This window comes from Rhinopithecus roxellana, chromosome 10 (assembly GCF_007565055.1).
Source record: "Rhinopithecus roxellana isolate Shanxi Qingling chromosome 10, ASM756505v1, whole genome shotgun sequence".
Classification (NCBI taxonomy): domain Eukaryota; kingdom Metazoa; phylum Chordata; class Mammalia; order Primates; family Cercopithecidae; genus Rhinopithecus; species Rhinopithecus roxellana.
Window position 1 is genome coordinate 3,169,589 of NC_044558.1, and position 25,843 is coordinate 3,195,431.

The 25,843-nt window shown below is 50.8% G+C and overlaps 1 protein-coding gene and 1 long non-coding RNA gene across 2 annotated transcripts in view; one reads left to right on the forward strand and one right to left on the reverse strand.

Moving 5' to 3' along the window:
• The window catches only part of VWF (von Willebrand factor), a 171,899-nt gene that overhangs the window by 45,266 nt on the left and 100,790 nt on the right, over positions 1-25,843 (forward strand). The window contains 8 exon segments of the mRNA XM_030939152.1: positions 4,886-5,022; positions 5,767-5,905; positions 7,095-7,195; positions 12,030-12,225; positions 13,065-13,280; positions 17,338-17,578; positions 23,302-23,396; positions 25,659-25,819. Of these exon segments, the coding sequence (XP_030795012.1) occupies positions 4,886-5,022; positions 5,767-5,905; positions 7,095-7,195; positions 12,030-12,225; positions 13,065-13,280; positions 17,338-17,578; positions 23,302-23,396; positions 25,659-25,819 (1,286 nt within the window).
• LOC115899975 lies at positions 13,167-16,207 on the reverse strand. The gene is made up of 3 exons (XR_004059615.1): positions 15,905-16,207; positions 15,400-15,482; positions 13,167-13,357 (listed from the first exon to the last, which is right to left on the reverse strand). It is a non-coding gene; the product is annotated as an uncharacterized LOC115899975 (long non-coding RNA).

Genomic DNA, 25,843 nt, shown 5'->3' on the forward strand with positions numbered 1-25,843 from the left:
GTGGCCAAGAATGGAGGCCGAGAGCACAGGCTCTGGACTCAGGCAACCTGGTTGGAATTCCAGTTGCATCTCTTAGGAGCTGGGTGACTTTTGCCAAGTTAATGATTTGCAGCCTCAGCTTCCTAATCTGTAAAGTAGGGCTCATGACAGCAACTTCATCCCATGGCTCTTGTGAGGCTGTTGACACACAGCAAGTACTCAACAAACGTGGGCCATTACCATCTTCACAGAGCTCACAGGAAGCTGTTTCATTAAGTAGGGTCAGAGAAGGACTAAGACACAGGGGGAAGCCCAAAGGAGCCTGGAATGGGGAGGAGTGGTGTGTGTTTTGGGGGGTGGCTGGGCCAGTGGGGCAGGAGGGAGGTCTGGCCTCCCTGGAGAGGCTGGTGGACCTGTCCTGGACAGCTGGAAGGGAGGCCTTGCAGTTACCTGTTGCTTATTTGGTTCAAGATATTTTCTGATGGATTCTAACACAGCCCTAATAATTTGACCTTGGGAATCAAGGTCAGTTTGTTCTGAAGCCTCCAGGAAGCAAGATAAACCCCACACCCCAGGCTAACAGACAGCGATGCATTATCGGAGCAGATGCCTCTTACATAGGAAGATGTGTTCTGAGGGCCCTGTGCTTTCCTGCGGGTTCTGACTCCTTGAGTTCACAGAAAATCTCCAGTGGCCTGTTCACTCCTGATGGGGTTTCTGGAGTGCCATCAGACCCCTTTCAGCCAGGCCAGGGCATCATGTTTCATAGACAAGGCTTTCCTCTTCCTGGTCTCTTTGTTCAGAGACCCAGTTGTCCCTATGCCCCTTGGTAAGTGCCCAGGATTAGAATGACATCAGGCACATGAGAAACTGTAGGAGCCAACCCGTGAGGCAGTTTTAGGTGGTATCAAGGGCTTTGAGCTCTATAGCCAGACAGACTGCCCATGTTTAGATCCCTGTTTGGCTTCTTCGGGAACTTGGATGAGTTGAACTTCTCTATGCTTCAGTTTTCTCATCTGTAAACTGCGGATAATAAGGAGCACTTCATAGGAGCAATCATGGAGATGGTTTCCACAGAGCAGTTGGAAATGCATCTTATGCCAGGCACAGTGGCTCACGCCTGTAATCTCAGCCCTTTGGGAGGCTGAGTGGGCAGATCGCTTGAGCCCAGGAGTTGAAGACAAGCCTGGGCAACATGTTGAAACCGCATGGCTACAAAAAATACAAACATTAGCCAGGCATACTGGTGTGCGCCTGTAGTCCCAGATGCTTGGGAGGCTGAGATGGGAGGATCGCTTGAGCCTGGGAGACCGAGGCTATAGTGAGCTGTAATGGCATCAGTGCACTCCAGCAGTGATCCTGTCACACACACACCAAAAAAAAAAAAAAAAAGAAAAAAAAAATGAATCTTGGGCCAGCTGCAGCAGCTCATGCCTGTAATCCCAGCACTTTGGGAGGTCAAGGCAGGTGGATCATTTGCGGTCAGGAGTTTGAGACCAACCTGGCCAATGGTGAAACCCTGTCGGTACTAAAAACAAAAAAACCACAGAAATGAGCTGGGCATGGTGGCACATGCCTGGAATCTCAGCTGCTCGGGAAGTGGAGGCAGGAGAATCGCGAGAGCCTCGGAGACAGAGGCTTCGGTGAGCCGAGATGGCGCCACTGCACTCCATCCTGGGCTACAGGATGAGACTCTGTCTCAGGAAAAAAAAAAAAAAAAAAAAAAAAATGCATCTTGCACATTTGGTAGAGATTATGTTGCAGGCTTCGGTGACAATTTGTGTCTGGCGGAAGTCTGAGTTGCTTTGCTAAAGGCCTGTGGGTTGTCATTTCTGCAGGGAAGGCTTTGGGAGGTAGAGGGTTGTGGGGCCAGGGAAACAAATGGCCCGAGCAGAGCAGCTACATCCAGGGCTCACTGCTGCACACCAAAGGGTTTGTTTAGAAGAGGTAATGTGCTTCCATCAGATGAGAGATTCCGTTTTGTTTTTCATGAAGGAGGATCTTTATTCACGTAGAAGTGGATCTGCTTTAACTTCCGGATGTTTTTTTTTTTTTTTTTTTTCTGAGACAGTTTCACTCAGTTGCCCAGGCTGGAGTACAGTGGCGTGATCTCAGCTCACTGCCAACCTCTGCTTCCTGGGTTCAAGCAATTCTCCTGCTTCAGCCTCTAGAGTAGCTGGGATTACAGGCACCCACCACCACACCCGGCTAATTTTTTGTATTTTTAGTAGAGATGGGATTTCACCATGTTGGCCAGGCTGGTCTCAAACTCCTGAACTTGGGTACTCCTCCCACTTCGGCCTCCCAAAGTGCTGGGATCATAGGCGTGAGCCACGGCGCCCGGCCTGGATGTTCTTTTTTTTTAGTGCTATGTTAGGAATCACCTGCCTTTCATTCATTCACCAAACTTCTAGTGCCCATCTCCATCTAGTGGTGGGCCCGCTGTTCGACGGGGACTGCCTGTTGCTGACTAATGAGGAATATGCTAGTGTCCCATCCTGGGCAGAGGATGGGTGAGCGTGTTCACATGGCCCGTGGTTCTGGCTAACGTTCTAGCTCCCGTGGCTAACTGCTGCCTGGCAGCTCACCCACCCATTTTCCTGTGTTTGTGGCCATGTTCCTCAGTTGTACCGAGGAGATAAGCTAAATATAATATTTAGACTTCGGATTTGTGAGAAACTTGAGAACACAAGTCAGTGAAGGTCAGAGAAGGAAATCATGAGAGGATTAGATGCTGGCCCTGAAAGTTTTCCTTTCGAATATTTGCACATTTCTCATTGACCCTTCTTTTCCTGGGTATTGTTAAAGAAGACAGAAGTCCGCTTTCTTGCTTAGATAAGAGTGCTCTTGAGAAAACAGAAGGCTGGAGGAAGAATTCCCACCCATTTTTACTGCACCAGGGTCAAGACATTTGACACAAATGACCGTATTACTGTGTGTGTAGAATGATGATAATTTCTGAAAAATGGTCAGTTCAGAAAGGCTTTCCTGAGACCTCACTGAACTTGAAATTCCAGCACATCCAGAATGGACTGGGGTGGTCCTGGCCCTATCCTGTGGCCTGTTTGCTCTGTCCTCCACAGTCACCCCTCACTCTCACGCTTCTCGAGGAGGCAGTGGAGAAGGCGGGTCATGCTGGCTGGAGTGATCTGAGGCCTCTCCACTTTCTCCTAATTTCCTCTGGGCTAGATGTGCCCTCCTGACCCATGCTGTCCTGGAAGGGATCTGCTGCCCTGGGGACCAGGCAGAGGGACGTGTACATCCCTGGGGCACCTCATCCTTAATCCTGCCTTCACACACATCCCGAAGGCAGGCCCACTCCTGGGTCCAAGTCCGCACGGTTTAGCCTGGCCTCTGGCTGGGCCTGTCAGGGCACATGCGAGCATGAAGGACCAGACAGTGCTGGCCTGTGGAGCTTGTCTTGATAAGCTAGAATCTCTCTGTGTCTTTTGGGGCCCCCTTGGCTGTGTGACAGGGCCTAGCATCAGCTCCTGGAGCTGGGCCCACATGGGATGGTCTGTAGGATCCTCTTATATCTGTTTCTCCAGCGTTGCTCTAGCACCTGTTTCCTGAAGGGGGATCTTCCAGTGGAGGCTGAGGCGGTGCTATAGACAGCCAAGCCTCCGCTGTTCGGAGGGTCTCGGGGGAAGCCCTGTGCACTGTATATGTCCTCATCTTTGCTTCGATCCTTAGAGAAAGGAGCTCACACACGCACCGTAGAGTGGCTGGGTGGGGAAAGTCGTCCTTCACCAAATGGCAATGGTCTCTCTCTCTATGTGCATTTCTTTCTCTGCAGAGTAGGTAGCAAAGGTGAGAGCAGGTGGAGGAAATATATAGGGGAGGTCGGGAAGGGATCCAGATGCCCTTTCAGCTTTAATGGGTCCATGTTTGGCCCTGAAGATGGGATTGCCTCAATCCAGGCAGGTTGAGGGAGAATCACTGGAGACGTCGGCAGAGGCCTCCCCATGCCAGGACACCTTCCAGGATGTGTGACCTCAGGTTGGAGGTGCATTGAGCCAGAAGCTTGGGGCCTAGGCTGGGGTGTGGGGAGGTGGCGTGGGAATTAGGGTGGGGACAAGTTGAAGGCTTTGAGTTGCAGGGTGACGAAGGGGAGTCCTAGTCCCCACCCACAGATGTGTCAGCGCGCGCTGGGAAGCTGGCCTTGCCGAGGTCAGCACTGCCTGGGCGGTGGTGAGATCATGGGCAGATGGCCTCGTGGTTCCCCACTGGCCCTGGATGGAGTCACAGCGTGGGCTTGCCCCTCTGAGGACACAGAAAGCAATGGCCTTCGAGTCGCCCCTCCACTGGTGAGGAGGATGGAGTCCCCATTTTCACTGCTGAGCTCCAAGACTGTCCCTCCCACCTCATCCTACCTCTGGGCTGCCTCCTCTGCCCCTTGGCCTCCAGGGACTCTACAAGGGTGGCACTGTGTCCCAGAGCCCCTCCACACTCAGGTTCACAGAACCCCGTGCTATTGGGCAGCCTCTCCTTGGCCAGGCACTCCGCTGGCACCAGTCTGAGGCTGGTGTGGCACTGATGCCAGTGGGAAGCAGGGGACACAGGACAGTGAGCTGCGAAGGCGGAGGAAAGGCCACAGGGAGCCTGGAAGCAGGAGCATGGGTTCCTGCGTGGTTCTATCACTGACTTCAGTGTGGCTCTGTCACCTTCTTTGGTTGCCCCATCTGTAAAATGAGACCTCTACCTGAATGGCCCAGCTCTGACATCTTGCAGTTTTAGGAGAGGAACCGAATTCTCTTTTAGAACTCGTTACTAGACTGGAGTGGGCAAAGGATGTCCGTGCAGTTTTGGGGAGAGGGTGTCCTGCTTTCATATGCATTCCACCTTGGCCACCCCAGGGGACTTGCCCTCACCTCCCATTCTTCTCCCTTCCTCCGTGTCTCTCCAGGGGAGTGCCTCGTCACGGGCCAATCCCACTTCAAGAGCTTTGACAACAGATACTTCACCTTCAGTGGGATCTGCCAGTACCTGCTGGCCTGGGATTGCCAGGACCACTCCTTCTCCATTGTCATTGAGACTGTCCAGGTGAGTTTTGCCAGCCCGGCGGCTGGTCAGGTGGCAGCCCAAGGTGCTGCAGAGCTGCTGGGCTGAGTGGGCAGCCCCTGGAAGTGGGCCGTTGCTTTCTGTGCATGAGGGAGGTCTCTTCCAGACTTCAGTTAGCCCCTCCTTCATCCAGAAACCCAGCCCATCCCCTCTCTTCCTAGATGCTGGGGGCAGGCATCCTGCCCTGACAATAATGCCGTCTCAGGGCTGGCTCAGCTCCCCACCCAGGGGAAGCAGCCTCCTCGGGTCTAGCCTTTTGCGCCCATAACTAATCCTCTGATGTTTGGAGCTGGGGGTGGCTGGGGTGGGGGCAAAGAGGTCCTGTCTTTTCTGAACTCTATGGTACGTGCGTGGGTTCCTTTCTCTAGGGATGGAAGCCAAGATGAGGACGAAAGAGTGCACAGGGCTTCCCTTGAGGATAAAAGTCCCTGATTCTCTTTGGAACAGTAGGTCCAAGGAACACTGTGAAGCAGAGGCCCGTGGTTGTTTATGAAAGACCGGGCCAGGCTGGGAAAAGGTGCGAGTAAGGATGTGCTTAGCGCCTTCTTGCTGCACAACTCTAGGGGGCCCCATTTACGTGGAGTATTCTGGGAGAATGCAGTTGTAGGCTGTGAGAAGGCCAGAGGCTCTCTGGGGTTGTGGCCTTTCTCTGATTAAGAGGGTCCTGGGCTGGGGTGCTGGACGGGCGGGGGGTGCAGCAAAGTCACCCTTGTTCCCTCTCGGCAGTGTGCTGACGACCCCGATGCTGTGTGCACCCGCTCCGTCACCGTTCGGCTGCCTGGCCTGCACCACAGCCTCGTGAAGATGAAGCATGGGGGAGGAGTTGCCATGGATGGCCAGGACGTCCAGCTCCCCCTCCTGAAAGGTGTGCTTCGTCCCGCTCCATCAGGCCTGGGGCTGGCACAGCCCATCCCTTAGCACCCTCCTCCTCAACGCTGGCCACTGTCCTTCAGGATCTGCATGCCTCTCTCGTGGGAATGTGATGGAGAGTTATCTTTGGAGGGCAGGGTGGGGTGCTTGGCATGCATCCCTGCAAGAAAGGAAGGCTTCCTGGAGGAGGAAGACTAGAGAAGGAAGCCTATAGATGAAGAGGTTGCTCTAGGCCTGGGACAGAGTGTAGATGGGAAAAGGGAACTGAGAGGGTTTTTATTTGGCTTGAACCAAAGGGGCGAGTTGAGTCTTGGGCAGGTGGTTCTGGTTTGCTCTGGGGTGGGACAGGGGCAGAGGTTGATGCTGAGAGATCGGGAGTGACTGGTGATGTCACACCAGAGGATGCCACTTGGGGCAAGGCCAGGTGACCCTCTGGCCTGTCTAGAGGTAGCAAAAAACCTACCTGTCCAGTATCTTCACCCAGGTTGCACTGCGTCTGTCAAAGCAAACCTGCTTTTGTATAGTAAAGCTCCCAAACTTCACACTCAAAGTGGCTCCCAGACTCTTCCTTCATCTCCACAACTGCTGGCCACTTTGTTGCCCATTATCCTAGCATTGCACATAGCGGATAAACTTGGGCTAGTGGGTACCCAGCATGTCCACGGGTGTTAATGCTGTGTCTCCTTATGAGCTATGTTTGTTCCCCCAGGGCAAGGGGTATGCACCTATTTGTCGCCACCTTCCCACAGAAGCAACAATTGCTATATTCAGTGTTGTACACAGCATCGCTCAGACATGAGGGTGGTGTGCAGTGGCAGAGTGTCCCAGGCACATTCAGGTGTCCTGGTGTCAATGCTAGAGAGATCCCCTCTGCTCCAGGGCACCCGCCTATAGCCGAGGATGCAGGAGCCTCTGCCTCCCTCCTGTGGCAGTAGGGGGAATGGCAGGTCATAGCCCGGGTGCAGAGGCTTCTTCCTGGGGGACCCTGTTTGCCCTCTGTCCACCTTGATCACCCTTCCTCCTGACACCCCCTTAAAGCTCATGGCTACCCCAGTCACCCCTAAGTCATTGCTTTTCATTGCTACCGTCCTTTTGAGACACCCCATTTCCCCCCAAATACATCTGCCTGCCACCATCCTGTCCTCTCCCCACCTCTGCCTGAATCCTGTCCTGCTGGGTTCCAGGTGACCTCCGCATCCAGCATTCAGTGACGGCCTCCGTGCGCCTCAGCTACGGAGAGGACCTGCAGATGGACTGGGACGGCCGCGGGAGGCTGCTGGTGAAGGTAGGTCCTCTCACGGGGCACTGGCTCCCTGCAGCCAGACCCTTACAAAGTACCCCTTGTGCTCTGGGCAGAATGGCTTTGTGTGGTGGGAGAAGAATTCCTTTCTCCTCATGGCCTACACCCCCAGAGCGAGGAACAGGCCTCTCTTGTTTATGAGGCTTGTGTGTGTTTGCTGGATGCCCCTTCTTGGCCCCAGGGATTCTCCCTGCTGGTCTCTATCCCAAGGGCCTCTACACGAGGGTGGGCTCTTGTGGGGCTGGGGAGGGGCAGGTTTGCTGTCCAATCTCCTGGCTGAAACAAGGCCCGGGAGCAGGGGTGTCTCCCCGGGTGCCCACTGTGGGCAGTAAGGGAAGAGCCAGATTGGCACTCTCAGCTAAGAGAAAGCCAGCCTGTCTGCCCGGGAAAGGTTGCTCAGGAAGTCTCAGATTCTTCCCCTGGGACTCTGCATGTGTGGGCCACTTCCTCTTGTTCTCGGTGGTCCTAGAATCACACTGGATAGCAGTCCATGCTTTTCACTGGGCCTTCATCTGCACTGTTTCTCTGGAAATGATCCTGGCAGGTGGGCAGTGCAAATACTATTACTGCCATTTTATACATGAGGCAGCCAGGGCACAGGAAGTCGAGGGAGGGTCCAGCACTCCAGAACTTCCAGGGCTAGGATAGACTCTTCTGATCAGACTTCCCACTCTGACCCCCCACCGCCCTGTCGTGGCAGAGCGAGAATTAGTTCTGTGCCTCGTGCCTTTCCCGTCAGAACAAAAAGTGGTGCTCACTTTCTGGTCTTGAATGCCTTTACACTCTTAAAAATTATTGAGGACCCCAAGATCTTGTAGGAGGATTATATTTATTGATATTTATCAGATTAGAAATTAAATTAGAGACATTTAAAATATGTATTTATTACCTCATTCAAAAATTATAATAAACCCACTACACATTAATATAAACATCACTGTTTTGGGGAAAAATAACCGTTTGCCAGAACAAAAATAAGCAACAAGAATAACACCACTGTTGTACATTTCTGCAAATTTCTTTAATGACTGGCTTAATAGGAGACAGCTGGGTTCTCATATCTACTTCTGCATCTAATCTTTTCCAATATTGCATGTCACGTGGCCTCTGGAAAATTCCACTGTAGACTTGTAAGAGAATGAGGAGGGAAAAGGCAAATAATGTCTTCATAGTATTATGAAAGTAGTTTTGGTCTTACAGACCCCTTGAAAAGGTCTCAGGGACCCCTACGGTCTCAACACCACACTTTGTACTGGATTATACCCTGGAGAGGCTTGTCCTGCCTCCTGGGATCCTGTGCTCCACAGGGTCCTTGCTAGAATCCTGGGCGGCGGGGGCATGGTGGTGGGTATCGCCCAGGTGATCCTGGCATCCTCCATTCTTGTGTGGCCATATTCTTTCTCTGTCTTAGTGCTCCTGAGGGAATTTCAAACTACTTTTTTTTTTTTTTCCTTTCATGAAAATAAACCTGCAACCACAGACCATAAAGCAGGAAGGTCTGGAAGATCCTCTTGTCAACCTCCCATTTCCAGTAGGAAATACAGAGCCATTGTTTCTGAAGCAGGAGTAACTTGCTCTGGGCCTCACGGTCGTTTAGTTACAGGTTGAGGAGCAGAACTGGGGTCTCCTGGTTCCTGACCAATCTTGCCTCCTGCACCTCGGTCTTCAAGGGGGTGCTTCACGTTAGCCAGTCCACTTTTTTTTTTTTTTAAATTTTTTGTTTTTTGAGAGAGGGTCTCACTCTGTTGCCCAGGTTGGAGGGCAGTGGCAGGATCTTGGCTTACCACAACCTCTGCCTCCCAGGGTCAAGTGATTCTCCTGCCTCAGCCTCCCGAGTAGCTGAGGTTACAGGCGCTCACCACCACACCTAGATAATTTTTGTATTTTTAGTAGAGATGGGGTTTCACCATGTTGGCCAGGCTGGTCGTGAACTCCTGACCTCAAATGATCCACCCTCCTCAGCCTCCCAAAGTGCTGGGATTACAGGTGTGAGCCACTGTGTCCGGCCGACCAGTCTATTTTCTCAGCATCCTCCCACCTCACAGAGAGGGTGCCCTCCACCCATGCACTTTCTTCCCTCGATCAGCAGGGCTGTAACTTCTCATCCTGGGCAGCTGCCCTTCCTCTCTGCAGGTTTCTTTGGTCTTTGTCTCTCCCCTGAGGAGAAGAGAGGCCAACTTCTTTCTGTGGGAGGGGACGTAGGGTTATCTTTGGGGGTGGGTTTGTGTCAGCTCTAGCTAACAAGAAGAGGTTTCCTTGGCCAAGATTCAGGACAGGGTCAGATGACCCCATGGCCTATAGAATCATCTTTCTGTGTATTTTTTTCCGTTTTCTTTTTCTTTACACAGGTTCCTGGGGCTCATGGAAAGGGACTGTCTTGTGGGTTTTATTATGAAGCAGGAAAAGGGGTGTTTGAGATGGGGCAGGAGGTGGGGAGCCTCAGACTGCTGACCCCAGGGCTTTTGGGGACTGCAGTGTGGAGGCGAGAGCTGGAGGGAGGCCAGCTGGGGCACAGGTGGTGCAAGAGGAGGTGCTACTAGGGGCCCTCTGGTCTCCTTCCCCTGGGTGTGGTGTGCACGCTTTGTCCCTGTGGTCCAGGCAGCGGGGCTCCAGCCAGCAGAAATCACGCCATCTGTGTGCTGTTTCCCTGTCCTGCTAGTTGCCTTGCAGGGCCCAGATCTGCCTTAGGCACAGTGGTGTGGAAAAGACCCTTGCACAGGCTTCATTTAGTCAGAACTGTCACTGAGCAGGATTTATTTCAAATAGCAAGTGTCTCCAAGTGTCGCACCCACTCTCCTAACCCTGGCCGAGCTGACCTCTGAGACAAGCCAAGGAGATGGGAGAAGATGTGATTTTAGAGTGGGGCATGGGAGTGATGACTGGCCTGGTGGGGGTGAATGAAAACGCCTTTGGGGAGCGTCGAAATCTGAGAAAGAAGACAGAAAAGATGCTGAGAGGTGGGAAGGGAGTGGAGGTGCCCACCAGTTATGACACTTTGCCCAGGGTGCCCTGACTGTGGGCATTGCATCCCAGCCCATCAGGAGGGGAGAACCTATTCACTTACTTATTCATTGATTTGTTCAATGATTCATTCATTCAAACACTTATTGAGTGTCTGCTGGCACTGCTGTGGGGTGAATGTCTGTGTCCTCTCCAAATGTATATGTTGAAATCCTAACTCCCAAGGTGATGGTGTTAGGAGGTGGGGCCTTTGGGAGGTGATGAAGAATGAGATTTATGCCCTTTTAAAAGACCTCAGAGAGCTAGCTAGTCTCTTCCACCATGTGAGGAGACAGCTAGAAGGCGCCATCTATGAACCAGAAAGCAGGGTCCTCACCAGACACTAAGTCTGCTGACGCTTTCATCTTGGACTTCCCGGATTCTAGAATTGTGGGCAATCAGTATCAGTTGTCTATAAGCCACCCAGTCCGTGCTGTTTTGTTATAGCAGCCTGGAAGGACTAAGACAGGCACCATTCTAGATGCTGAGATTACAGCAGTGAGACAAAACAGACAAAAATCCTTACCTCATTTAGCTTAAGTTCTAATGGAGAGAGAGAGACAATAAACAAAGCAAACAAGTAAATTATATTATAGATCGGAAAGTGACAGATCCTGGGGAAATAAAGCAGAGAAAGGGGCAGGATGTGCCAGGGTTGGGGGGGATTTACATTTTAAATAAGGAGGTGGGAGAAGGCCTAATGTGACAACAGTCGATATTTGTCAAGCAAACAGGGAAACATTACTCTGTCCCCTTTCTTAATACTGTTTACTTGGGTTTGATTTTTACGGGCCTGGGACCTACTACTGGATTGTTAACCCTGCATCTTGTGAGGTTGGAGCTGGAAGCTGAAAAGGGGCTCTAAGAGCTGAGCCTAGTCCCTGAGGGACTCAGAACACAGGGAGGTCGTCCCACCTTGGTAATGACATGCGGACTCCTGGGGCCCAGCCCCCGCTCCACCTTCAAATCGGGGTCCTCTCCCTAGAAGCCAGCAGATGCCCCCAGCTGTGTGGGGGAAGGGCGGGTTCCACTCTCCTGGTTGTCCCCGAATTTGCACTTTGGGCTCAGAACTTTGTTCAGTTCTGCAAATGGACAATAAACGACATGCTGATGGCCTGGAGTTTGAACTCTGCCGCTGCTTTGCCGCTGTCACCCTGGCAGGCTGCCTCAGAGCCCTTGCAGACCCCTACTTCTACCCGTCATCACCCCCAGAGTCCTTTTGCTACTGGCCCTTTCTCTTCAGTGATGCCCAGGGCCTGAGTGACAGGCAGCAGGTTGGGAGGAGGTGTTTCTTGTCATTAACTGTGAGCTCCTGGAGGCCTTGGACCACACCTGGCAGCCTGCTGGGCCGACACCGAGTGACCAGTGCGAGGTCTTCCTATATAGAGGGGCCTTGAGTTTGCACATGACTCTTGGCGGGGTGGGTCAGGCCCACTGGTGTGGACGGCACGGAGGGCAGAGTGCTTCAGGCTGGGCTCAACCTGCCTACTCACCCTAGCTCCGCTACTGCCTCCCTGACCTTAGGCAAGTCACTTACTCTCTCTGGGCCTCCCTTCTCCATCCTTAGATGATCAGATAAATTCTAAAACCCCTTGTGGCAGTACAGGGCTCTGATGATTTGGGAACAGGGATGGAGCTGGTAAATTTACACTGCAGTTTACTTTTTTCTCCCCCTTTTGCAGCCTAGGGCTTAGCTGCCTTTTATTAAATTCATATTTATTTTTCACCCGGGGAACTTTTTTTTATTAAGACAATCTCGTTAGCAAAACAACTCTGCCACTGCTTTGGCGGTTCCAGAGTGGCCTGGTCTCTCCCGCAGCTGTCCCCCGTCTACGCCGGGAAGACCTGTGGCCTGTGTGGCAATTACAATGGCAACCAGGGCGACGACTTCCTTACTCCCTCTGGGCTGGCGGAGCCCCGCGTGGAGGACTTCGGGAACGCCTGGAAGCTGCACGGGGACTGCCAGGACCTGCAGAAGCAGCACAGCGATCCCTGCGCCCTCAACCCGCGCATGAGTATGTGAACCCGGGGGCAAGACAGGGACCTCGCAGAGCCTGGAGGTCCCCAGATCAGTGCAGTGCGTTCTGGAGGCAGTGCTCCCACTGCGGGGGGGGGGGGGGGGGGGGCGAGGAAAGGGATGGGCTTTGTTTTTACCGTCAGCTCTTGATCCTCTGAACTGGGCCATATGCTCTTCAAAGTCCCTTTATTGGGCGCCCTCCGCGGGCCAACCCCTAGAAAAAAAAAAAGTCTACCGAGGCGGGAGGATCGCTTGAGGTTAGGAGTTTGAGACCTGTCTGGGCAACGTCGGAAGCCCCCATTTCTATTAAAAATAATACTAAAAAAAATAAAAAATTTGCCGGGCGTGGTGGGGCGCGCCTGTAATCCCAGCTACTTGGGAGCTACATGGGACGGTTGCATGAACCCAGGAAGTTAAGGCCGCAGTGAGCCAAGATCGCATTTCTGCATTCCACCCGGGGCGACAGAGCAAGACCGTGTCTCTTAAAAAAAAAAAAAAAAAAAAAAAAAAAAAGTCCGTAGTCCCTGTCCTTCGACCTTCCCAGTCTACTGCAGCAGCAGCTCACAAACTCAGCGTTAGATGATTGTAAGATAAATGGATTGGGAGGTGGGGGTGGCATTTGTAGATTTCTCTGCGTGACTTTGCAGCCCTCTATTAGCAGCATTGGGCTATTTCCCGGGGAGTGTTGGCCAGGAAGGCGAGGCACCCCCCACCTCCCACCTCCCACCTCCCACCTCCCACCTCCCACCTCCCACCTCCCACCTCCCACCTCCCACCTCCCACCTCCCACCTCCCACCTCCCCGCCACAACCCGGGCTCGCTTCTCTCGCCCCACAGCCAGGTTCTCAGAGGAGGCATGCGCGGTCCTGACGTCCCCCACGTTCGAGGCCTGCCACCGTGCCGTCAGCCCGCTGCCCTACCTGCGGAACTGCCGCTACGACGTGTGCTCCTGCTCGGACGGTCGCGAGTGCCTGTGCGGCGCCCTGGCCAGCTATGCCGCGGCCTGCGCGGGGAAAGGCGTGCGCGTCGCGTGGCGTGAGGCTGGCCGCTGCGGTGCGTGTCCTCCGGGCCGCCCCCCAAATCCTTTGCGCGAACGCGTGGTTTTCGAAGCCCTTTCTCTGCATTATTTCCTGTGGAAAGAGGGCCTAGGGCATTGTAGCAAACGTGGGTGGGGGAGGGGGGACGGTTCATTTGCTCCCACCTTTCCCTTCCACCTCCCAGCAGGACAGGCGGTGAGGACCGGCCGATGACTCTGGCCTGTTCCAGGAGGACAAGTTGATTCCCCCTACCTGGAGGCCTAGAACTTGGGGGTCCCTGCCAAGTTTGGGTTTCCTGTGGCTGCTGCCACCTAGTGTTCGTTCGGCAGACGTAGGGTCAGGCTGTGGAACGAGTGAGTCCCAGATCCCACTGGGTCCCTTGAGTGGGATGAAGGCAATGGGAAATTCACATACACACCCTTTGCTCATAACTCCAGGCAAACCACCGACAGATAAAATCTCTGGCATTGTGTAAAGCTATGTAAAGGTGAATTGCATCACTGTCCTCTGTGGCTTTAGATTCTCACTCTGCACTGTTGGATTCCTGGTACCAGAGTTGGTATCTGGTCCCACTCTGGTCCCTTGGGTGACGGGATTGTGCTAACTTTTTTGTTTTTGTTATTGCTCTGGGGACATTTGCTGCATGCCCAGTGTGGTCGGACAAGAGTGATGTAGAACTCCAAACTTACTGTTAGAGTCATAGATGGAAACTGCCACCCTACTAGATACCTATCACACTTGGTAAAAGGATGAGTAGATTCAGGGCAGGGAAAACCAAGGAAGCTTTTCTGGAGAACTTGGCTGTGGTTTTAAAAAGCTGCTTTCTTGGCAGAGAAGACTTGTTTCCAGTGGTAGAATCGTAGTAGGCATAGAAGTGACAAGTGTATTCTGTAAGAATAAGGCATAGTGGATATTCTGTTTTTTAGGGTAAAGTAGATGTGTTTGGAAATTAAAATGTAGGTGTAGTCCCAGCTACTTGGGAGGTTGAGGCAGGAGGATAGCTTGAGTCCAGCAGTTTAAGGCTGTAGTGAGTTATGATTACACCACTGTACTCTGACCTGGCCAACAGAGAAAGACCGTGTGTGTGTGTGTGTGTGTGTGTGTGTGTATATATATATTTGTGTGTGCATATATATGTAAATATAAAGTAGGTGGTCCTGATGGAAGAGGAGTTATGAGAAACAGTGACAGGAATTAGCATCTATATTTGAGGAGCAGTTAGGCATGGAGACCCTAGAAGTGCTTGTATTTTGGGTCCAATGAGTCAACTCATGTTTTGAGTTGTAGAAATGTCATATGAAAGAGGAGCAGAGACAACAGTAAGTGCAGAAGGGACAAACACGTAATGCAGCAGTTGTGTCCTCCCCATTCCTCCAGCTCTGGGATGTCTGGGAGCCACAGGCTAATGCCTGGGACAACTGGGTCTGGGTCCTTACTGGCAGCTTTCCTGTGAGGTACCAGTTATGTGACCTTGAACCCTTCACGTAACCCCTCTGCACTTCAGTTTCTCCCTTAGCATTTGCTATTTAGAAATCGGGGAAAGTAATGAGGAACGAATGAGGTGCTGCTTATAAATATTCTTTGCTTGTCCACCAATGTTAGAAATGGCGCATTATCAGTATGCGGCAGCATCTGTAGGATTTCCTAATTTAGGACATTCTCCCAGAACACTAAGGGCCCACTAAAATATTCTCTAATCTCTCATGAACAGCCATTCTTAACCTCCACTGAACAGAACAGGGGAAACGGGCTGATGCTTCAGTAGTGGGGATAAGATTCAGTTAAAGAATGCCTTGACTTCTGAGGCATTATGATAGGGCAGAAAGGGTGGTAGGAAGGAGCTTTCCCTGGAGACTGTTAAGGACAAGAGGGATCTGTCTCTGTGTTTATGTGACAAGAGACTAGGCTGACCAGATGGCCTTGGGCTGTCCCTTTGCACTCAAGGCAGTTGGGCAAGACTCCTGGGTTCTTGCCCCCATCCTTTCTTGACTTGGAGAAGAGCTCAGGCTCAGCTGTCCCCTCTACCCATACTTCACTTTCTCTTCCAGAGAAATGAACAGAGCTGCCTAAACCAGTGAATCTATTCATAAGAAGAGGTCACACCAATTGGGAACATTCAGGAAGCACAGACTTACCATGTAGCTACTTTGTGGGATGGTGTGAGGAGATTCAGGAGAAGCACACGCATTTTTTTCCTCTTGCAAATTGGTTGTGTTTCCTTTGGGAAGACAGGACCACAGGCTCTCTGAAGGCAAGGACCAGGGCTGGCCATCTCCGCCTCCCTGGGCCTAGTATAGTTCCTGGCATGCAGTGGATACACAAGAAGTCTCTGCTAAACTGAAATGTGGATTGTTTCTTTGGGGAAGAAGGCTAAAGGAGAAATTTAATAAGGCTCCAAGCCAGCACTAGAGATAGCCTATCAGAACAAAGAAAGCTCTCAAGTCTAGCTGCTCTTTAATGCGTAAAATGTGCCCTTGTCATTGTAGGCTCGGGGTTGAAAGACATCTCCAACTTTATTGTCTAACACACCCCGTCTTAACCTATGCTCCCTCAGTGTTCATCTAATGACTCAACCTTTCCATTCTTGTAGAGAAAAATCAGTGTCTAATAGGATTAAAGAGCCCCTCCCTTCCCAGCTACCTTCAAACACCTAGTCCAGAATGATTGTAGGAGCAGGAGGCTGCAGGGTGTCTCCAGAGGCCCCCGACTCCATTGCTCAGGCTCATTGCCAAGGTTCTGCCAGTGGGTTTCCGCTGGAGCAAGGGATTCGAACAGAGGGGAAGAATTCTAATGGTCTCAGAAGAAGCATGCCCAGGGTGAGGTTCTCATTTCTCGGGGAGCAGCTGGTCTGCAAAGGGAAGGCATTTTGAAAGGGCAGAATGCTCCCCACACCTTCCCTGTCCTCCCTGCCCTGCCCCTAAGGAATTTTGTCACCAGAATGCCAGGGCTTCTTAGGCCTAGGCCTTTATCTGGAATACTCCTTCCTTCTTGGGCCCACTGAGCTGGGGCTGTTGCCTTAGCAATAAGGATGATGATAATTATTATCAGTGAACATTATTAGCAGTGAGCATTCTCCACATGCCAGACGTTCTTCTAAATGTGTTATCTCATTCAACCTTCACGAAGACTGGGTGGATATTGTTATTCCATCCAGTGAGGATACTGCCCAAGGTCACATAGCCAATTAGTGTTGGACCTGGGCATGAACCCAAGTATTCGGGATACAGAGCCCGTTCCCTTAGTTGCGTTGCCACTTTGCTACACTTCCTGGCTTGTGTCTCTTGCAGTATTTCTCTGTGGGAGGCTAAGGAGGGTAAGGGCTGCGGGCAAATGGGTGCGGCCCGCTTCGCTGGGGTAGGTATGAGTGTCCCTGCTCTTTGGGACCAACATGTCCTCAAAGGGACTGTTTTCTGTCTAGAGAATAATGGTGATGAGCATGAGCTTTACAGCTGCAGAGGGCTGGGTTCACATCCTGCCTCTGCTTCTTCCTGTGAGGTATACCCCTGACAAGTCACTCAGCCTAAGTTTCTTGAAAGAGGATGATGAGAGCTAACTCAGCGTGAGGCATAGAGCCCATGTAAGAGCAAGGCATTCAGTAGGTGCTCCATAAATGGTACCCATTATTGTCATCATCACGGGGATGCCCTTGCCTGTCACTCCCAGTTCTTTTTAATATTCACAACTTCAAAATCTTCTAGGATTTCTACTACATCCTAGTCTTTGAGAATTCAGAGACGACTCATGCACATTCCCTGTGGTTGAGGAGAAAATATGTGCCCCCATGATTATAATACACATTTGCATGCTGAAAGAGACACATTTGCTCATAGTGGGAAAGGAAGTTGGTGACCATACAGATATAATTGGGGGTCAGTTGGGGAAAACTGGGTAAAGGGTGCATGGGATCTTTCTGCATTACTTCTTTATAACTGCATGCAAGTCTACAATTATGTCAATAAAAATTTTTAGTTAAATAATTGGGGGTCACAGCTACAAGGGGTGGCAAGTCCTAGAACCGTAGTCCTTGCTGTCCAACATTCCTGCTGAGGCCTTACTCCTCCTCTTTCTTCTAGAGCTGAAATGCCCGAAAGGCCAGGTGTACCTGCAGTGCGGGAACCCCTGCAACCTGACCTGCCGCGCGCTCTCTTACCCGGATGAGGAATGCAATGAGGCCTGCCTGGAGGGCTGCTTCTGCCCCCCAGGGCTCTACATGGATGAGATGGGGGATTGCGTACCCAAGGCTCAGTGCCCTTGTTACTATGATGGTGAGATCTTCCAGCCGGAAGACATCTTCTCAGATCATCACACCATGTGGTAAGTGCAGGCAGCAGGGTCAGGGACCTCTGAAACAGCAGAGCTGGAGAAGAAAATGGGCCCTCAAGTCCTTCATATCATGGATGGGTAAACTGGGGCCCAAGGAAGGAAGTGACTTGTCCAGAATTATACAGCCAGTCAGAAGCAGAGCTGGGATTTGGTCTAGGTCTTCTGATTTCCTTACCACACAGGGAACTAGGATTTCTGGCTGGCAGGAGGAGTTCTTGAGTTTTATTGCCAGCTGTCACGTGTTGGCCCCCATTTCTGGGCTTTACGTCTCAGTTTTCCTTTTCTGGAACAGGAGAAGGGAGATCTCCCTGTCACGCTCCTTTCCAACCAGCTTTCAGTATTCTGAGGCTGAAGCATTTGAGCAGGAAGAACACGGACCACTGCAGCGCTGCCTTCATGGGGCATTTGCTAGCCTGACCTGCTTCATGCGCTTCCCCAAAATAGCTCCAATCATGCTTGCTTCCTGCAGGTCTTTGCCTAAGCCTTCTGTGACTTTGAGCAGGGTTGCCATGAGCATAGAAGAAATTTACAACAGGACGTTTTTTGGGCAAACACCTGTTCCTGTTCTGTCTTAGTTCTGGCTAAGAATCAGTGATCTAAAGATGAGCCAGGCTGGGGCAGTGGCTCACATCTGTAATCCCCAGCACTTTGGAAGGTGGAGGTGGGAGTAATGCTTGAGCCCAGGAGTTTGAGAGCAGCCTGGGCAACATAATGAGGCACTGTCCCTACATACAAAGAAAAAAAATAGTTGACCGTGGTGGTACATACCTGTAGACCCAGCCACTTGAAATACTGAGTTGGGAAGATTGCTTGAGCCCAGGAAGTCAAGGCTGCGGTGAACTGTGATTGTGCCACTGTGTTCTAGCCTGGGCGACAGAGGGAAGTCTCATCACGGGAAAAAAAACAAAAACAAAAACCAGACACAGTACCTGATAGTCTACTGGGGAGACCAGTTAGAAACATCCTGATTGGCCGGGTGTGGTGGCTCACGCCTGTAATCCCAGCACTTTGGGAGGCTGATGCGGGCAGATCACGAGGTCAGATCACGAGGTCAGGAGATTGAGACAATCCTGGCTAACATGGTGAAAATACAAAAAATTAGCGCCCATAGTCCCAGCTATTTGGGAGGCAGAGACAGGAGAATCGTTTGAACCTGGGAGGCAGAGGTTGCAGTGAGCTGAGATCTTGCCACTGCACCTCCAGCCTGGGCGACAGAGCGAGACTCCATCTCAAAAAAAAAAAAAAAAAAGTCCTGATTATGGAAAATTTCAGACAGACATTAAAGTAGAGAGAAAAGTATAAGGAGCCCCAACGTATCCATTCCCAGCTTCAATGATTAGCAGCACTTTACCATTCTTATTTTGTCTATCGACTCTTCTCCTGTGTGCCTGGAATAGTTTTTTAAAAAAGCTGTAAATATTGTATCATTTCACCTGCAAATACTTCAGTGTGTATTTCAACAAATAATTTAAAAAGTATATATAATCATACCATTATTAACCTGAACATGAACAATAATTCCTTAGTAACATCTGACATTCAATCCATGTTCACTTTTTGTTTTTTTTTGAGACTGAGTTTCGCTTTTGTTGCCGACCGGAACAGAATCTGCACATTACACTAGATAAGAAGCTTTTCCTTATCACTCCAGTGAGATTAATCCGAAGCCCCTTCCAACATATTTACCCAAAGCAGGTTGTTTACCCTTCTATTGTGAAACATTCATCACTGTTGGACTTGGATGTCAATCAAAGATGTTGTGTTTCCCCTCTAGTCTGTGGCCCCCCCTAGAGTCCAGACCACATATTAGGCCCTGAACCCCAGCCCCCAGCACAGTTCTGGCACAAAGTAGGTACACAGTGCATGTTTATTGAGATGAAATAACTATAACATTTGGTAGATGTGCCATATCAGAGACATAAAAGGTACCACTTATTCAGAAAAGGGGGGGATAATTTCCATGTGGGAGGAATTAGGGAAAACTCCATGCTAGAAGTGGTTTTCAGCTTGGGGAGGATTCCAGCAGCAGAGGTGGGCTTGAAGGATGGAGGAGGATTTTTTGTTTTGTTTTGAGATACAGTCGCACTCTGTCACCCAGACTGGAGTGTAGTGGCGCGATCTCGGTTCACTGCAGCCTCCACCTCTGGGGTTCAAACGATTCTCCTGCCTCAGCCTCCCGAGTAGCTGGGATTACAGGCACGTGCCACCACGCCCAGCTAATTTTTGTATTTTAGTAGAGAGGGGGGTTTCACCATGTTAGGCTGGTCTCGAACTCCTGACCTCGAATGATCTGCCCGTCTCAGCCTCCCAAAGTGCTGGGATTATAGGCATGAGCCACTGCGCCCAGCCTGGAGGACTGTTTTGAGGTGGAGCGAAAGTCTAGGGACTAAACACACAAGGAGTACTCCACAATCCCCAAGGTAAGTCCTCTGGCACGAACACATGCTGTATGAAGGAAAATTAAGACTGGAGGGAAGTTGGGATGAGGTTCAGGGGTATTCAGAAGTGAGGGGGTGAGCACTGATGCTGGAGCAGTAGGAATGGGGCCCCTGGAAATTTCTCAGCAGGGAGCAAATAGGATCCAAGAATAACTTCAGGGAATGGGTTTTGGGAGCTGCATGAGGTATGACAACAGGGAGAGCATCTACAGGAAAATGTTGACATTGACTGATAAGAAGGTAGTGAGGCCCTGGATCAAGCAATAGCAGTGGAAATGGAGAGTGGAAGCCAGAAGCCAGAGACGCTGGGAAAGCAGATGGACTAGTGGGATGTTTGCGAGGAGGAGGGGCTGTTGCAGATGGCCCTGGTGTTCTGAACTTGACTAGCTGTGAGAGCTGTGAGGACAGTGACGGCAAGAACACCAAGAGGGCCTCTGGAGGTAGAGGGCAAGTGATGACTTTGGTTTTGGCCTTGATGACTTTGAGTTGCCATCTTCGTGAACAAATGGAATCAACAGCTTGAAATGGGTCTGGAAGGTGAGTGAGAGGTTGCGGCTGGAGAGAAAGATGTGCATGGAGGTGACAGTTTCAGCCATGAGAGTAGCGAGGATCCTTAAAGGGAGTGGGCCAGAGGGCAGAAGAGAGGACTGAGTCAGAACTTGGGGAAATGTTCAGAGGGCAAGAGGAAGAAAAAGAGGGTTGCATGAGAGAGGCCAGAGATCAAAGGCCTATAAAAAGGGCAGAGCCCGAGCGGTGCCGTATCATGGAAATGAAGGGCAGAAGGGAGTAGGACAACATCCTCTGCAGAATTGACCTCTTGGCCTTAGCCCAGTGCTGTTTTACTACAGTTGTCTTGGCTATAGTTTTCAAGGAGTTTCTCTCTGGGACCTTAAAACAATGCTGTTGGGCAAGCAGGGCTTGCTTTTTTAGTAAAGAATTGGAAGCTTAGAGAGATTATCACTTTCCGAAATCAGCCAGCAAGTGACTAGAACCCAGGGATTCTTGAACTCTCCGTATTACAGTGAGAATAGATGGTTGAATTTGGCGATCAGAAGGTCATGGTGGCCTCCATGTTTCAGTGGTAAGGAAAGAGGCTAGACTATAGGAAGTTGGTATGACTTGGGAGGGCAGCAGCTGTTGCTGGCTATTTCACTAAAACGGAAGGTGGGAGAAGGCGTGCATTGGCCCCTGGGTGAACAGGGCTGGGGAGCGACCCTGGCTTTGGGCTCCTTTTAGGGTTTGACATCAAAGACGTCTCCAAGTCTGCATCCTCCTTGTCTCTCTTTTAGGCACCAGTGCTGAAAGCTATTGAGCAGCTTGTCTTTCCACTTCGTTTAGAAAATTGGGTTTCGTGGAGAAGGTGTGTCGGAAGGACCTCGGGGCCTGTGTGCAGCTGTTTATTTTTATTCTTTCAACAACACACTGGAGAATGAGCCTGGCTGGAGCAGGTGCTAGTGTTGGTCGTGAAAAGGTGGCAGGAGGGTGAAACGCTGGGGCCTGGAGGTTCTGCAGACTGTGTGTTTGGTTATCCCAGCGGCCATCACAGCCGAGTATTTATTCTTCTGCAGACCAGGCCCAGGGCCAGGAGTTGATTTTAAACCTGTCTTCGAGACTTCGAGGTTGCGGTGAGCCAAGATCATGCTATTGCACTCCAGTCTGGGCAACAGAATAAGACTCTGTCTCAAAAAAACAAAAACAGGCAGAGCACGTTGGCTCACACCTGTAATCCCAGCACTTTGGGAGGCCGAGGCGGGTGGATCACGAGGTCAGGAGATCGAGATCATCCTGGCCAACATGGTGAAACCCTGTCTATACTAAAAATACAAAAATTAGCTGAGCGTGGTGGCACATGCCTGTAATCCCAGCTACTTGGTAGGCTGAGGCAGGAGAATCGCTTGAACCTGGGAGGCAGAGGTTGCAGTGAGTCGAGATCGAGCCACTGCACTCCAGCCTGGCGACAGAGTGAGACTCGGTCTCCAAACAAAACAAAACAAAACTGAATAAAATTATACAGTCAGAAAAATGCAAATTAAAGCAATGAGTATGACTTCGTATTAGATTGGAAAAATTAGACATCTGGATAATGCTGAGTGTTGGCAGAGCCGAGGGGCATGGAGGCCTCAGCTGCTATTGTAGGGCATAGACTGGGTTGAGCCATCTAGGAGAGTACTTGGCACATCATATGCAGGTCAGATATTCACACCTGCTGTCCCCACACTTCTGCCTCTGCAGATAGACTAAAGAAATCCTTACACAGGTTCATTAGGACACATGTTTGCAGATGTTCAGCACAGCTCTGTGGTGGTGAGGAGCAGGTGACAACCTGTGTCCATCATTGGGACACTGAGTGGGTAAAAGGTGTATTGTGTAACAGAAGCCACAGACAAGTGGTCCATGGCTTCACAGGGATGAATCTTACAAACAAGGTGCTCAATGGGAAAAGCAAAACACAGCGTGCTATATGATATCATTTATACAAATTAAACATACATACAAAGCAACCACACACATTTTATAAAATTTTACTCATACAGTCAGTTAGGAAACTTTTGCATAGTCCAGGTAAGAGGTGATAATGCCTTCTCATGACAATGGAGATAAAGTGGAGATGAATTTCAGTGATATATGGATGGCGTCACCGTTCAGTGAATCAGCCCTGGAGGAGAATTGCCTTTGGTGGGGGGATCGTGAGTTCAGTTTTGGATGTACCGAGTTTGAAGTGTTTCTGAGACTCTCTACATTAGTGAGACCATGTAGGCATTTGAGTATATGGGTCTGGGGTTCAAAGGAGCAGTCCGAGCTGCTGATGTAGATTCATGAGTCATGTCTGTGATTGGAGTTGGGGGTGTGGATGGCAGCAGAGTGTGAGAAGAGGAGCGAGTCTAGGACCAGAGCCTGGGGAAGGCTGATATTTAAAGGCCAGGCAGTGGGGGGGGGGGGGGGCGCATGAAAACTGAGGCTGAGAAGGAGGAACTGAGGAAGTGGGAGGAAAACCTGCAGAGATGAATATTTTTTGTTTTTCTGGAAGAGTGGAGTGTTCAACAGTGACGCATAATGTTGAACGGGATCAATTAAGAAAATAACTGAAAAAAGTCCCAAGGGATTTAGTGACGTGGAGCTCATCCATTGGTGGCGTTCGCAAGCTGTGCTTCAGGAGGGGTTATGGGACTGGGACCTGGTTGAAAAAGGCAGAGAGTGAGTGGGAGGTGAGGATGTGGAGGCGGTGAGTGTAGACGAGTCTTGCGAAGCTGGGCTTTTTGATTTTCCCCTCTGCAGCTACTGTGAGGATGGCTTCATGCACTGCACCATGAGTGGAGTCCCCGGAAGCTTGCTGCCCGACGCTGTCCTCAGCAGTCCCCTGTCTCACCGCAGTGAGTACTGTCCCCACGGAAGGCCGGTTGACTCTGTCCTGCCCGGATTCCTCACGTGTGGAATGGTGGGAGAGAGCTGGGTGACACTGTCTGATGTGTGTGTGCATCCAGGCATGGGTCTGGCTTTGCCCAGGATTGCCATAATTTCTGGATTTGTGTGAGTGACTTTCAGGCCAAGACATGTCTTTGCATGTGTAAATCCAAATCATTGAGGCAAGAAGTATTTGATTTTGTGTAAGGGGAAAGACTTGCAGATAAATTCTGCGAGACCCCTCTTTTGCCTATGGAGACCTTAACTCGGTGGATAGCTGTGAGTTGGTGGCCTTGATTGTGATGACAGTCACCCTTCTTTCATGGCCTCTTGTTTCCTATGGACATGCTGATGAAGACAGCTCTTTAGAAAGCTTCTTGGATGGGTTTGAAAGAGAGAAAGAGAAAGGTTGGGTCTGTTGCTCCCCATTCGAAGGTCCTGATGGTGGCTGCACTGTCTTTTTTTTTTTTTTTTTTTTTTTTGAGAGTCCCACTCTGTCACCCAGGCTGGAGTGCAGTGGTGCAATCTCAGCTCACTGCACCTCTGCCTCATGGGTTCAAGCGATCTCATTGCTCAGCCTCACAAGTAGCTGGAATTACAGGCACGCGCCACCACACCTGGCTAATTTTTTGTGTTTTTAGTAGGGACGGGGTTTTACCATGTTGGCCAGGCTGGTCTCGAATTCCTGACCTCAAGTGATCTGCCTGCCTCGGCCTCCCAAAGTGCTGGGATTACAGGCATGAGCCAGCACGCCTGGCCTGCTGTACTGTTTAAGGACCAGGCATAGAAGGGAGAAGGGGCTGAGCTTGTACTGGGGGTTTCACATTCACATTTATGGATCACAGGGCCCTTATTTGCTTCCAGAGGCTTATCCTTGCTTAGAAAGGACTCTTCCAGTGGGAGAGAGAGAAATGGCTGTCTTCAGTCTCCAGCTTGACGGCTTCCCTCTCTGCCTCTCATTTTCCATAAGTCTCCTTCTGTCCAAGGGACCCAGTTCTGTGCCATGCTGTTTGCTTCCTGGCTTGCCCTGCATGAGAGGTCTGGCTCCCGGCATGACCGACTGGGGAATGTCTCAGCCTAGAGCTGGGGCAAGATCCCAAGAGCATGGTGGCTCAAACGTTGAGACCAGAACTTGTGACCTCAAGATCACTCCATCCTTCTGCATCTTCCTTTCTCTCCATCTCAGAGCGTTTCCCCCACACCCACTGTCTCTGTTGCATTCTGCCTCTCAGACCTACCTTCCGTGCTTCTGCTCAGAATCTTCTAGTCTGGTTACTGGAAAACATAATCTTTTTCAAAGTCCGGAAACTCCTGGGATTGTGTGCCGATTGGGAAAAGCCATTGAACCTTTTGGAGTTTCAGTTTTCTAACAAGAGTTTCCAAGATTTTGACTTTTTGCCCACAGGAGCGAGTATGTGATACAAATGCTATTAAGTGCACCTGGGCTTTGGAAAGACAGGTGCTGTATCAATCATCTGCTGTCAGCATTACCCAATTAGCCATGGATACCTACTAATTGCCAGGAAGTAGGATATGTCTATGAGCAAAGTAGACAGAAATCCCTGGGTTCATGGAACATGCGTTCTAGTGGGCCCAGTGGCCTGGGGAGGACAGTGAGCAAATAGGTGAGGTGTAGTATATCAGGTGGTGAGAAAAACGGATACAGGATATCAGAGGGGAAACAGCAGGGAAGGGAGGTTGGAGTGTCAGGGGATGGAGTGTTGCCAGGGTTGCAAATTCACATGGAGTGGCTGGGCAGGGGCTGATGCCCACAGAAGCCTGTTTTAAAGCCATTGTGGTCAAATGGCCTTCTCTCCCCACATGAGTTGTAACCATTTAGGAATGATTCTGTTAGGTCCCATTAAAACTCCTTTTTAGCACCCACACTCGGGTCTACTCAAGCCTGGGTCTGGAAATTTCTGCAGTGCATCCTGATTCAATGTAACCTGCTATATAGCAAGGTTAAGGGTGAAGACAAATATGGGACATCACATGAGACCTGGGGTCAGAAGAGCTGCCACCAGTGTAAGCCAGAGATAGAAGCCCAGGTGAGCAGGTGCCCTCCCAGTCCCACACAGGGAACCTGGCTCAGTCTGCAGCTGGTCCCTGCAAGTGAGCGACTCTTGAGTCTCTTGAATTTAGTCACAGCCTCTAGGGGACCAAAGGACAGTGTGGAAGATAGGTCCATTCTCTGTTTCACTAATCATCTCTTTGCTTTTCCTACTTTCAAGGCAAAAGGAGCCTATCCTGTCGGCCCCCCATGGTCAAGCTGGTGTGTCCCGCTGACAACCCGCGTGCTGAAGGACTCGAGTGTGCCAAGACATGCCAGAACTACGACCTGGAGTGCATGAGCATGGGCTGTGTCTCTGGCTGTCTCTGCCCCCCGGGCATGGTGAGTCACCAGGCACAGAGCTGG